The following is a 12,707-nucleotide window of genomic DNA, read 5'->3' as shown; positions in this document are numbered from 1 at the left end:
CCCGATATCTGACATACCGGCGTTGACCACTATCTTCGTGATCCATCAACGAAACAATAGGACAATTGCGACACCTGCTTCGGCTCTAACCGCGCATATGTCCCGCTAGCCTAACAACTAGAGATCTTGTCGAATCACCGACTTATCTCCAGGATAAACTTGCCGTTGATGGAACGCTTAGCAGCTTATCTATGCAGCAGAAATACCGAGAAGGCACCACGACTCCTTAGACTCCTACCCCGTTCACCAACACCCATAGCAGAAAAACTCCTGTGAGCACAAAACTGCTCCATGCAGCACCGCTTGGATCGCAATTGTACCGAGAATTAACCACACCAACTTACCGAATGAGAATTAGGGAATAGAAACAGCACACACAAGTGAATTAGGTTGTTCTAGGGAAATTTTTTCACCTGAAACAGGTAAAAATGGTAGAGGAAGAGGACAAGTGTGATGCGTGTGCAAGTCGCAGTCGTTAGCAGAATTATGCTTTGAGTCAGGGGCATGACGAAATACGCACGTCAGTTTAGGTGAGCCCTCGCAGTTTGTTCACCACCAATCAAAGTGCGCCAAAAACACAACACCAAGAATATCGATGACGTAAACCAGCTCCTTGCTTTGTCAAACAACCCGTCCGTAAGCATACAGAGACGGCAAGTGAAAGAGTATGAGTGAAAGGAGGAGGAGCAGCAGACAACGCTGCGTCGTTCATCGCACCAAAATTGCGGCTTCTGTTCAAGAGTGAAAATGTTACATCATTGAATAAGCTTTTCTGTGAGGCACATTGCAATGAGGCTTCATTGCGGGGAAGTGCGAAGCTCGGGAAGCAGAGGAACCTTGAGTTCTTATATAGCACTGATCCCGTGTTGTAAATATACAGCGATAAGTGTCTAGTCACCTCGGGGGAAACTATTAGACCCTGCAGATGCAAATTCGCGTCCGTCTATGAGCGTAATGCGCTTTAGATAGAGGTTAAATATAAACTCTGCAACGATTTCGCATCCTCCCACAACATACACCACTGAACACCATGAAGCTGTTTTATCGCTGTAGCGCGTTAGTTAGCGCTATTGATTAGGCTCACGCGTGCAGTCCAGTGGATTGCTGCTACTATAGCTTTGGATACCCAATGAGGATGGAAACATAGTATTCTTGAACTTTACATTCGTCTCTACCCCACACCTCATCACACAGCCATGGGAAGCCGAAAACATAAACCAGGTCTGAAACGGTCCACGTGTTGCTTTTATCGGCTACTCTGCTGTTACCGAGAAATCTCGTTTCAGAAGTTTAGGGTCTTCAAATGCTCGTTTCACGTCTACGGTAGCGAGTGAATTGCGCGCGTTGGCCTTCGCATGCGAGACCGGCACGGAAGACGTTTGTAGGAGAATTGCACCACTAGAGGCAGTGTTTTCTGGAACGTGGATCCAATCCTCCTTAAGAGAGATGGCCAGCATCGTTATTGATGAGGCTAACCCACATAGGAAGCACTAACAACGGTGTGTCGAAATGTCCGTTTCTCCAGGTTTCCGTCCACTGGCCCTAAAGCGAATGGCTGTGTGTAGGACCGACGGTTAGGTGTCTCGCTTGAATGGTTCGCGAAATCTTAGTCCCCAACATAACCAGCCGGAAACTAGAGGATTAACCGACGCGCGAGAATGAGAGCGGATATTCTTGTGCGACGCTGGTAGACTTTTTGGCCCCCATTGAGGCTCTGGAAGAATTGCAAAGCCACTTGTGTCCGCAAACACAGCCGTCGGTGTAGTAGGTTATTTGCGGTTACTTCCAGTCGAATGAATTGACTTAGGTCTTCTCCGAATAGCTCCCACGAGCAAGATCCTTGATGCTTTACGCAGATTGTCTCACCATCCCTCGTACACCCTGCCGATTCAGCCGTGGGCTACCCCGAAGACTTCGAATAGTGTTGGTTTGCTGAATACACTTTGGGCTAGCACCTGACCCTTCTACACGTGCTCGCTCCGGGGGATGTTATTTTGCATGATTGTGTCTAAAGTCCCATGAAACGTGGTGATGGAGATGCAGATCCCTACGAGCTCTTCGTCCTCGTGTGGCCGAAATGAATAGAAGCGGGCACTTTCGCTGGCGAATTCCCGTCTGTGCTGTCACTGTCCACGCAACTTTTAGTTTCGGATTAAGTTCCTGCACAGGGTCTAAACGCACATGTCATGCTAACAGCCACCCTCTACGATGTTAGTGGGCATGCCTCCTCTGCATCTCCCTCGCTATCAAGAAAAAACCGACCGAAACCTAGGGGAAATCCGCATCGGTAGATTACGTATGGTATTTCCTCCAAGAAGGCACCATCCTGACACCGAATTGGCTCGTCTTCTCCAGCTCTGTTTCCCGTATTTACGCGCGTGCAATCGTTTGTCTATGAAGCCACCGAGTTTTTCTCTTACACCGCCTCTGTGAACTCGGACACTACTCTTTGTCCCGGCCAGTGTACTGCTCTTTCATTCTAAGGGGTCTACCAAATAGCGCACGTGGTAATTAGGCACTCCTCACCGCTGTGCGGATTGGTCCTCTTTTGCGAATTGTGGCGGAAGAGTGCGGCCTAGCGCCTCGGCTGCGCTTTATTGTTTATTGCGGCTTTCGTCATTGCTCGCTTCTGCTGTGACTCGGCTACCTACGTCATCGTCTTGCGACACACTTCTCCGCTAGTCGACATGTTGGTTAGGGACATCTTCGGTTACGAGACCCCTGTTTGATTCCTTTGTTTATCCTGTCTTTGTCTGGGAAAGATATAAATCCCCCTTCTCCTCCCTTCTCCGCCCAAGTGCATTAAAGGCTTTACATCAAGAATTCGGCCCAACCCAAATACAACTCACACGAATTCTGCTCCTCGTGACGAACACTTACTGGACGAGACTCGCCGCTTCGAACAAAGAGCCTTTGCCATGCAAACTATATCACCGGCATCGACACCCTCCCCGTCTCCGCCTACATCGGCGTTGAATACACCTCCGAATGACAAATCTGCGGTCCAAACACTTCCTTCATTTGCTACCGCGGCCAAGACGGGCGCCACGAGTTCGTTTTCTGGCCGCTCCAGCGTGTCGGGAAAGAACTTTTCTCATGCGCACGACGGTTCTAAACACGGCCGCGAGCGTGGAAGACCCATTGCTTGCTTATTTGTTGCGAGCTTAAATTCTGCCCGAAGCGAACAAGAGCTGGCCACAGCAGTGGAAAACCACTTTAAACGATGGGGTCCACTGTTGCACGTTAAGGTCCTTAAAGATTGGCTGCAGCGCCCTTATTCGTTTGTGCAATTCCAAAATCAAGAAGACGCTTCTCGCGCGCTCGCCGAAGCTCACAACACACTTCTTGACGGTCGCTATATTCGCGTAGAACAAGCGAGGATGAACAGAACCATTTGGATTGCGCACCCTACTATTCAGCCAAAGCTGCAGGATGTGCGCTCGCTGCTACAACCGTTTGGCGAGCTTGAGGAGCTTACTGCGACCATAGACAGACCCGGGTTTCTCGCTCGATTTGCATACCGGGACGATGCGATTTCAGCGTTTAGTAGCCTTCGTCATTCCGTATGGTCGGTCGAGTGGGCACAGAATTCGTCTGCTTCTTCACCGCAAGGTGAAAACGGCGCCAGCAACGGCCACGTAAAGCATGCCGCCATGCAGCGCAGTGCGAGTCACCCAGATTCGCTCTCAAAGTCCCCTGCACCACAAGCAATTGTTAACAGAAACAAGTCCACCGGCAACCTTTCGAATGTCGGGTCTGCTCCTGCTTCCTCACATGTTCCGACGACGCAGCGGGACGTTTCCAGTTCTTCATCCTCGCCTCGCATGCCTGCGCAATCAGCACCCATGCCCGTCCCTAATGCACCCGCTCCCATGGAAAATGTACTTGCGGGTGCAATGATTTCACCCACTCAAGCTGGCCCACATCCAATGTTCGCACCCGCGCCAGCCATGCCGCCTACGATTGATCCGTTTTCTATTTTTGCTGGTCAGTTAGACCCGACACATTGCTCTCGTGAGCTTTTAATTGATCATTTCTCAAAGTTTGGAAATGTCGTGGATTGCAAGCTAATTCACCAGGGCCGCAAGTCTGCATTCGCGTTCGTCCGCTTTGATACGCAGGCAGCAGCAATGAGTGCTGTGTCTTCTGAAAACAAGCCTGTTTTCCAACAAAAGCCCATTCGCGTTCAATTCCGTCAAATCCGGAGCGTCCCTGGTCCTATGTCAATGCCGGGCTGCTGCTACGGCATGTACCCTCCTTCCGCACAGTTCATGCCTCCGACAATTGTGGGCGTCGGCCCTAACGGTATGCCAGTTGGCAGCCCTATAAATATGTCCATGGGTCCAATGTATCCTTACGTTACACCGGAAATGTGCATGCAGGGAAACTTCTTTTACTATGGTCAGGGTGCTTTACCAATGACCCCGGCGCCTTCATACTGAATGAACGGTCCTAATTCTGTGGACCACACAGGACGGCCTGCGTATACGATGTAGCGATGCTCAACACATGAACCTACCTTTTGTTATGTTGCATTGCGGCGCACACGTTTGCCTCCACGTAACACACATACACACACAAACATGTTACCACTTCATCGTTGTCACCTTTCCAAGGTGGGCGACCCCGACAAGGCGTTGGAGAGTGTTGGTTCGACGCGCCTTCTTTCGTTTATGTTCCCTTCTGTCTTCTGTGTGCATAAGTTTCTCACTGGCTTTCTTTTTCTTCTTTTTTCTACATTTTTTTATTTGGTTCCCCTCGTCCCGTCCCATCGATTGTCCGCATACCTCATTGCCGGACCGACGCTTCTTTACCGCGCCATCTCCGACACTACAGTGAAAACACTGACGACGACAAGCAACAAAGTGAGGGCGGTTAAGCCCAAGCTTGTTTGCTGTTGTTTTCGTCGCGAACAGTAAGTGAACACTGTGCGTACCTGTCGTGTTAATTTCCCCCGTTTATAATCATGAGGTGGACTCATGATCCATCTACCGTTTATGTCTTCTGTATGGTATTGAATATTTAATTTGAGTTACACATAAACCGTGATATTTTAAAAAGTGTCATAGAGCGTAGTGCTTGTGTGATTACTATTTCATTCATCCTGCTATCCACGGTTGATGAGATGATTGATTCCTTGAAGGTGAAGAAAGAGTGATTGCGTGAAGGAGAAGCCTAAACGAGACGTTGTACATGCGTACGTGTGCGCGTGTATGGAGACTACCTGATGAGTCCTTATCTTCTCCCGTAGTCTTGGTGCACTCGTAAGAAAGCCGAGCTTGGTGAGGAAATGCTTCTCCTAAACGGGAATATATAAAAAAAAACACAATACGATCTTGTAAATAGGAACAAACTGAGTAATGCTCCAATGATGGAAAGGTGGGTTCGTTCATTCCTGTTGGCACTGAAACTGGAAATCAATGACACACAGTTTGTCTCGAATAATGATTAGTTCATTCAAACGGATGGAAGGAATTAAAAATGAAGAGGACAAAACGAGTGAGAAAAGGAGCTTGTGCATGAAAGAAAAAAAAAAGAAGTCAAAGAATTAGCTGAGAGGACCAAGGCTTTTCTTCTACTCATTTTGTTTCGAAATATCGTTATATGGAAATTCATCACGGCCTCGAGACTCAAGACCCAAGGAAGCACAACACTGGTAAAACAGGTTGAGCTTTGCGTCTGAATAGCCCAAGTAGTTGAAGTCAGACGAACCAATGGGCGGAACGTGCTCTTTGGGAGCATTTTCAGTAGACGCTGGAGCAGCTGCATGCTCTTCTGTGTCACTGCCGTCAACCACATCAACCCATTCATCATTCTCGTCTTCAATGTGTTGCAAAATGCCCCAAAGAGCCCAAGTTGCGTGAACAGAAGGCATTATTGCACGCATTGCTGCTTCACATTGCTGCATGTAAGTTTCAATGCTCTCACGAAGCTCGGGAGAAAGATCAGTAGACAACTTGGCTGCATCATAAAGCGTCAGCTTATGATTGAGCACCGCGTCCTGCTCGGCATACGCCTGATAAAACTCTTGGCGCCGCTCAACAGTGGGGAAACTGCCAGAATCCATGGCGTAGCTGTGAGTAGGATGATGGTAATTAGCCATCCATTCTGCAAAGTGGTTGGCGATGTCAAAGGCTCGAGGGTTCGGTCCAGCATACTCAAAGTCGACGGGCACAAGAACACGATGAGCAGCAGCGGGAGAACGAAGTGCACGACGTCTCGCCGTACGTTTGAGGATGTTGCCATACTGGGAGTCGTTGTGACAAAAAACGAGCTTAAGTACGGGCCATTGTTTCTTGTCGCTTGACCACTGCAGGTACCATTGGTAGTAAGCAGCGAAGTCACGCTCCAAACTAGCAAACGCTTCTACGGTCATTGTAGGCAGCGGCTTTCTCAACTTTTTCACAGCCTCACGTGCGGGAGGAAGCCACTTGAACCAGTTATGCCAAACAGTTGGTAGCTCGTGCAATTCGTGCTCACTCAAGGTGACGGCAAAGTGCATTTCACAAAGACGTCTGGCAATAAAAATGGACAGCACTGGATCACGGACCAGGTCTCTTGTGAGTGTGATGGAGTCTAACCATTGTTCAAAACGACCGTTGGCAAACTCTCCAAGCAAGTAAGGGCCGATTTTGTGTCGAGCAAGACGACGTAGATTGGCAAGTTCGTGTGTACGGTCGATAAACAAACTCGCATTCGGTCCGTAAATGCGCAGCAAAAGCTTCGGTGCATCCACGTTCTCAGGCGGAGCCACGAAGTATACTGCGTTCGTAAGGGCACCAGACAAACGTTTGATAATCAATTTGTTTGAATGTGCGGGCGGAATTCCCTTCCACTTGGGCACGTTAAGCCGGTGTAACATCACGAGAACTCTGTTCCGAAACATCGAGTCCGGCACCGTGTTGTCCAAAACATAACGGGACTTTTTAGGCGGCGTATAGACAGCTAAATTGCCAAAATATTCATCATCACTGCTGGAAGAGAGCATGACTACGATGGGCAAAAACACAAGAAGAAGAAATGATGAAATGAAACGAAACGAAACCCTCAAAGACAGCACAGGAAAACAAACAAGTCTATGTCTCCAACAGGACTAAAAAACACGCACACTTAAGAACAGAGTAATTCTACGTTTCAAATGTGTTAACTTTTTTCTTTTAACTACTACTCGTCTTCGTACGTTGTTTCTTGCTGCCGTACTCGAAAGACGGTTTTACAGAATCTCGTATGGACACAATGGTAGCGTGTTTGTTTATGGTAAGTGCCAGCGTCAGCGCATTCTCGTTTCAAGTGATCACGTGTAACACACGTGTCTCCTCACCACTTACACGTGCATTTAAGGTTGTCGCTTGAAAGATAAGCTCAATTGAGTGTACACGTGGAAATGTTACGCATACTCAGAAATTCCAAAAAAGAAAAGAAAAGCAGGATGGGATTAAGGATTTAGGTAATAAACAATAAAAAAGAGACATTAGGAGCACACAAGTGAAGGAAAGAATGCAATGGAAAAATGTGTGAATATATATACATATATATATGTATATATACACGATTCCGTAGTTGCGTGTGCCGGCTTGCGCTAGACTGTGCTAGGAATAGTTATTTAGACCAAGTGAATAGGAAATGACTTGAATAACGGTCGCAAATGCAGGGATTAAGGAAGCCATCTAAATTGCTTTGTCTTACATTGTAGATTATTGGGCACCGGCACCAGCATTAGTGGCATCCACATTAGCACTTGCTTTTGCATCGGCGAGAACAGAGAGCTTCTCACGAGAAATGTAAGCGACCTGGCCATCAGGAAGCTTCATTTTCACGGAATCGGACTCGCATGAGGGTACGAAACCCCAAATCTTCCATTCTCTCGGCTGAACCCATGTTTTTTGTTGGAGTACTATGTTCTCCACGCACTCATCTTCCGACTTGGGCTGACTCGAATCAAATTGGACGCTTTGACGCGAGTGCAAACGGACAACACATTGTATGAAGAACTCATTTCCACTGAAATTTACGGGCGCGATGTTCGTTGCGAGCAGTTTGGGCTTTTGCACCCACGCTTCTCGCTTCCATGTAAACACAGGTGAGTCTTTCAAGTGCGACTTAAGTTGCCGGGCCTCTGTCACCGTACACACTTTATCAATGGCGTCCAGATCGTGCCTGTTTCATTGAATGTCAGCAAACGGAACACGGACTAAGGAAATCATGTGCACATGGGGCCTGTGACATACCTTGCGATTGCTGTATTCAATGCTGAGTGAAGTTGTTCAGCCAACGCTGGCAGTGATTTCCATGCAAACGCATAACCAGGAAGAGAACGGCGTAAAAGAAGACGGTTACGAAGAGAAACGAGTTTCTCCCGCACGAGAATTCTCCATACCGTCTTTAATGCCAATATAGGATGTTTCCAGAAAGATGGTCGGGGATACGGACGAATGTAACAGCCTGGAATTAGCAAAGTTTCTCCTCATACACTCTTTCCACTCGAACAACAATCCCTAAACTACCGCACATACGTAAAAAGGGCGCATCGACCGGACGAACGGCGTCCTGGGTGAATAATCTTCGCGGAAAAGTAGATACAGACAAAAACCCCGTTCTTGGCAAAGAAAATACAAACGGCGTCCTACGACTAGCCGTTCTCGCAAACGTTACGCCAATGAGATTCATAAAAAAGAGGGGGGGACCAGCTGAATGAGAGGACAAGAATAGTTAAGTACAATGATTAAGAAAAAATTCGTTAATCACACAAGAAATACAGAAACCGAACTGCCTGGTGGATTGGGCTGCGTAGACTTTAGAAATTCACGCCAGAATACACTTGTCCGCTGCTTTGCGTAATCCTGTTGAGATGACATGGCATGGTAATGTGGGATACAGTGGGATACAGTGGGATATGTGGAGGAGGATAACTCAAGTGGGATACAGTGGGATATGCGGGATTCAGGTGGACGGTTCGTCGTTGTCCCACACACCCCCACTCAGTCTCGGTCGTCCCACGGGGAACTGTCGGAAGACAGATGAAGATGTGAGCCTTGCCGGGAAGCATTTCGAGACGAATCGGTGAGACCGAGAGCATCAGCAGAGTCTGGGGGATGTGCAGGAAGGGTGTGCTGAAGGAGAGTGTAAGCGGAAGTGGATCGAGACTGGGCTGCGCCAGGCGTGTTCGCAGGTGCTGTGAGAGCAGATACATGTGAAGGAGGCGGAGGGAACATCTGTTCGTAATTATGAAACGTTCCAAGGGTTGCGGACGCAAACGGATCGTTCATTTGAGACCCCAAAAGCAGATTGTTTGTGGTGTCTGAGACGCGCTGCGAATGGAATAGTTGGGAGGGAAGCGACTGGGATGACCACCCCAGGTCGAGTTCATCAGCATCGTTCAATGTAGCAGCGGTAGCAGTGGCGCCAGATAATTCTCTGGCTGAAGCTGCTGCCGGTGATGGACTCGCCGAAGGAGCAGTCGATGTTGAAGCGGCGGGTGGCAGAAATGAACCAGCTGTTGCCGCTGCTGTACTTGCAACAGCCGCTACTGCAGCAGCAGCAGCACTGGTGGTTAAAGAGGAACTTGGTCCGTTGGCACCATTAGACACTAGCATAGAATCAGTTTGAAGGGATTTTAGTTTGCGATTGTTCTTCAGTTTGAAGCCTGCCGCTGCATATCGTTCTGGAAATGCATTACGGAAACGATCCCGCAGGTCTGTACTACGACGCGTCTGTAGACCAAGCGAAGCATCCTTCCGAATCCTGGTCCAGCAAGGTCCGTGAAGAAAAAAGCCTTCCAACAGCCGCTCATCCTCTTCTGGTGTAAACTGTTGCCGTTCTTTGCGAGTCTTTTTTGAAAAACCACTCGTTAATGCTATTTTTTGCTGCCGGCCTGTATGAGTCTTAGCATTTGGATACAGTTTTCGGTACTCTTCGGGAAAAATTGTGCGGAATCGATCTTTCAGATCGTTAGGAGAACGATTGCTGAAATGAAACCGTTCATCTGTGAGTATCTTCTTCCAGTTTCCGACTCCATGGACGCGACATCCTTGTAATAAATTATTTGTTTCCTCCTCCGACCATTTTACGCGTGGTTTCCGCGTCCGACCACTGTGCACAGCTTCTATCCGTGACTGAAGCTCAACATTTTCGTCCAATTTTGTTGTATTTGCCGCCAAAGCTCCAGTTAGAAAATCTAAAGGCCGTGGATTTCTCGGAAACGTGCCGGACAGTCCGTCTTCGAGATTAGAATCCATGGCATGTTACGTGTTCTAAGAAAACACGTCTATAGGTACAGAAATATTCACAAAACTGTATGCGTTTTGTACCGTTTTGAGGTGGGTGGTGGATGGGGGTAAGCTCCGTTTAATGGGATGCCGTAACCTTATTTGGCCCGGTTCTCGCTCTCGCGCGTCGCACACTCTAACCAGCATCCAAACTCCAATTACTCATAATCGAGACGGAATTCTCTATTTCTTTTGCTGGTAACACATACTTGAGCTGTTTAACGTGCTTCATGATCCGTTGACCGAATACGTTACATTCGGACTTGGGTTTCTTTTAATTTATCAGCGAACATAACTTTTCGTGGGATTTCTGTGCCATTGAATGCCATATATGTGGGAAAAAACGCGTTGAATCAGTTAAAGTTTCTATTTGATTTGATGTGCACGTGTACTTTTATCATTCAGCATATAACGAATTAGTTATCACTTTTGTTTTTTCGGTCAACGGTTGCTATACTCTATAAGACGTTTTACTTTCTATTCAGCCTCCTCAGTATCTCATGTCTTCCTTTTCTTCTACCTCTTCCACATCTCCCTCCTCTCCTGCTTCTTCTCGTTCAAAACTTGATTCGTTTGTTGCCGAACTTATTTCAAAAAATGCACAAGAAAAGCAAAACGAGTATCGTATTCGTGGAGCAGCTGCATATCTTAACAAGAAAAGAACCCCATCACGCACGGACAAGGGTTTCTTGCACAACATCCTGCAGCGAGTTGACTCCCATAATGAGTACAAACTGAAGCAAAGAAGAGTTCGAATATTGGAGCGCCACAAAGAGAGAGAAAATGCTGTAATGGATCACAGTGATCCTCTGCGTCTTTCTCGACCAGCAGACGTTCCTTACAAAAGTCGTCGGCGAGAACAATTAAGTGATAGTTCTTGCCCTCCGAATCACGACAAATGGGTTCACAAAGAGAGTGGACTTAGAAGTCATAGGAGCGATAGGGATTCGGAAAGACACAAAAAGGACAAGCAAACCAGAAGAGAACGGTAAATGAAAAGAAGTAACGGAAGGAAGCACTTTGAAAAAAGCACCTTTTCTGACCATCGTTGCACTAGCTGAAGGTTAAAACCATTGAAGCATCCTATCTTGCTCCTCATTCCTTGCTTCTGTTACAAATTGTCGTCTTCATTAGGCTACATCAAAATCCATTTAATTTCTCTCAATTGACTCCCTCTGTGCAACCTTTCCATGCTACTTTATTCCCTTTCAATCTCGTTTGTTCTTTTTTTTTCTTAATTCTCTGCTGACTCATTCCATGGTTTTCTTCACCTTGACTCTACCATCTACGATTCACCTTGGTCTTTAGAAAAGTCGTTTGCGGCAATTGATAATCCGTTTGAACGTGTAAAAAGCATCATGTCTGAACCTTCAGAAGCAACTCCTGTTGCACAAGCAACCGATGTCCCTACTAGGGACAAAACATCAGAACAGATGTTTGACGAGCTAAACAAAATCCCCTTCTTCATGCAAAGTTTAGATGAAGCCGGTGATGAGGCAGAGGAGAACCTGGAGCTCGAAGCTCTGAAAGCAATGGCCTATGAAGGAGAGCCTCACGAAATTGCTCAAAATTTCCGAGAACATGGAAACGAGTGTTTCAAGCAGAAACAGTACAAGGAAGCCATTGAATACTACACAAAAGCTATCGCTCAAAAATGCGGTCATACAGACATTGAAATTGCCTGTTACTCTAACCGTGCTGGCTGCAACTTAATTTTTGGAAATTATAGAAAGGTGCTCGACGACTGTGCACAAGTACTGAAACGTGATCCAAAACATGTGAAGGCGTATTACCGCTCAGCTAAGGCTTTAATTGTCTTAAAGCGTCTGGATGAGGCGGAAAAATGTTTGGATGTTTGCAAAAGTGGAAATGCTGACGATCCTGCTATCGTGCTACTAGAAAAAGAGCTTATAACAAAGAAGAAACAACAAGAAAAATTGCTTGCAGAAAAAGCTAGACGTGAGCAGAGCGAAGCGCTCCGTCGGGATGCATTAACCAATGCTTTAAAGCAACGTTCCATTAGAGTTGTTGCTTCAGAGGAGTCACCCGACATGGGAGATGCCAAACTTCATTTAGAAGTGCCAGAAGATGCTTCTAGTGAGTTGTTTTTCCCTACAATTTTGCTCTATCCTTTGGAATCCCAGTCAGACTTCGTTCCAGCTTTATCCGAGCATTCGACTGCCCAGGATCTCTTAAACACGGTGTTTGAGACACCGGCTGAGTGGGACACATCGGCGGAGTACCGTCCTAATGTTGTGGATGCATTTATTCAAACAAGTACAGGCGGACTCGTCAAAGTTGGTAAACGCGTGCCCATTCTCAAGGTCCTTCAGCATCCCAAGGTGGTAGTCATGGATGGAATTATTCAACTTATTGTCGTTCCTAAGAACAAAACTGCAGAATGGCTTGCTACTCGAAAGACTCAAGCATGAGCGAGAATTT

General features: G+C 47.1%; 6 protein-coding genes across 6 annotated transcripts; 3 read left to right on the top strand and 3 right to left on the bottom strand.

The window, feature by feature from the left end:
* The first annotated feature begins 2,694 nt into the window (after window positions 1-2,694).
* Window positions 2,695-5,043, top strand: SJAG_01919 (RNA-binding protein M). Its single transcript, XM_002173118.2, has one exon. It carries the CDS (start codon window positions 2,919-2,921, stop codon window positions 4,440-4,442), a length of 1,524 nt encoding a protein of 507 aa, XP_002173154.1. The 5' UTR covers window positions 2,695-2,918; the 3' UTR covers window positions 4,443-5,043.
* SJAG_01918 (choline kinase) lies at window positions 4,956-7,262 on the bottom strand. Its single transcript, XM_002173117.2, has 2 exons — window positions 7,181-7,262; window positions 4,956-7,127 (listed from the first exon to the last, which is right to left on the bottom strand). The coding sequence occupies exon 2, from the start codon at window positions 6,986-6,988 to the stop codon at window positions 5,576-5,578; it is 1,413 nt and encodes a 470-aa protein (XP_002173153.1). The 5' UTR covers window positions 6,989-7,127; window positions 7,181-7,262; the 3' UTR covers window positions 4,956-5,575.
* Window positions 7,263-7,404: 142 nt separating this feature from the next.
* On the bottom strand, window positions 7,405-8,817 carry SJAG_01917 (respiratory complex assembly protein). The gene is made up of 3 exons (XM_002173116.2): window positions 8,514-8,817; window positions 8,229-8,442; window positions 7,405-8,157 (listed from the first exon to the last, which is right to left on the bottom strand). Exons 1-3 carry the CDS (start codon window positions 8,665-8,667, stop codon window positions 7,695-7,697), a joined length of 831 nt encoding a protein of 276 aa, XP_002173152.1. The 5' UTR covers window positions 8,668-8,817; the 3' UTR covers window positions 7,405-7,694.
* On the bottom strand, window positions 8,750-10,338 carry SJAG_01916 (myb family protein). Its single transcript, XM_002173115.2, has one exon. The coding sequence runs from the start codon at window positions 10,233-10,235 to the stop codon at window positions 8,979-8,981; it is 1,257 nt and encodes a 418-aa protein (XP_002173151.1). The 5' UTR covers window positions 10,236-10,338; the 3' UTR covers window positions 8,750-8,978.
* Window positions 10,339-10,765: 427 nt separating this feature from the next.
* On the top strand, window positions 10,766-11,257 carry SJAG_01915 (fungal protein; the record flags this gene model as incomplete). The annotated part of the gene is made up of 1 exon (XM_002173114.1): window positions 10,766-11,257. The coding sequence occupies one exon, from the start codon at window positions 10,766-10,768 to the stop codon at window positions 11,255-11,257; it is 492 nt and encodes a 163-aa protein (XP_002173150.1).
* Window positions 11,258-11,623: 366 nt separating this feature from the next.
* On the top strand, window positions 11,624-12,697 carry SJAG_01914 (HSP chaperone complex subunit; the record flags this gene model as incomplete). The annotated part of the gene is made up of 1 exon (XM_002173113.1): window positions 11,624-12,697. The coding sequence occupies one exon, from the start codon at window positions 11,624-11,626 to the stop codon at window positions 12,695-12,697; it is 1,074 nt and encodes a 357-aa protein (XP_002173149.1).
* Between the last annotated feature and the right edge of the window lie 10 nt (window positions 12,698-12,707).

The sequence above is a fragment of the Schizosaccharomyces japonicus genome, assembly GCF_000149845.2.
Source record: "Schizosaccharomyces japonicus yFS275 unplaced genomic scaffold supercont5.3, whole genome shotgun sequence".
NCBI lineage: Eukaryota > Fungi > Ascomycota > Schizosaccharomycetes > Schizosaccharomycetales > Schizosaccharomycetaceae > Schizosaccharomyces > Schizosaccharomyces japonicus.
This window is presented reverse-complemented; position numbering and strand designations above follow the sequence as displayed.

Coding starts and splice junctions, on each gene's coding strand:
- SJAG_01918 (XM_002173117.2), bottom strand. CDS start 6,988: ATGCTCTCTTCCAGCAGTGATGATGAATATTTTGGCAATTTAGCTGTC.
- SJAG_01917 (XM_002173116.2), bottom strand. CDS start 8,667: ATGAATCTCATTGGCGTAACGTTTGCGAGAACGGCTAGTCGTAGGACG. Junction 8,443..8,513: donor GGTCGATGCGCCCTTTTTAC/GTATGTGCGGTA, acceptor TGCTAATTCCAG/GCTGTTACATTCGTCCGTAT. Junction 8,158..8,228: donor TTGAATACAGCAATCGCAAG/GTATGTCACAGG, acceptor TCAATGAAACAG/GCACGATCTGGACGCCATTG.
- SJAG_01916 (XM_002173115.2), bottom strand. CDS start 10,235: ATGGATTCTAATCTCGAAGACGGACTGTCCGGCACGTTTCCGAGAAAT.
- SJAG_01919 (XM_002173118.2), top strand. CDS start 2,919: ATGCAAACTATATCACCGGCATCGACACCCTCCCCGTCTCCGCCTACA.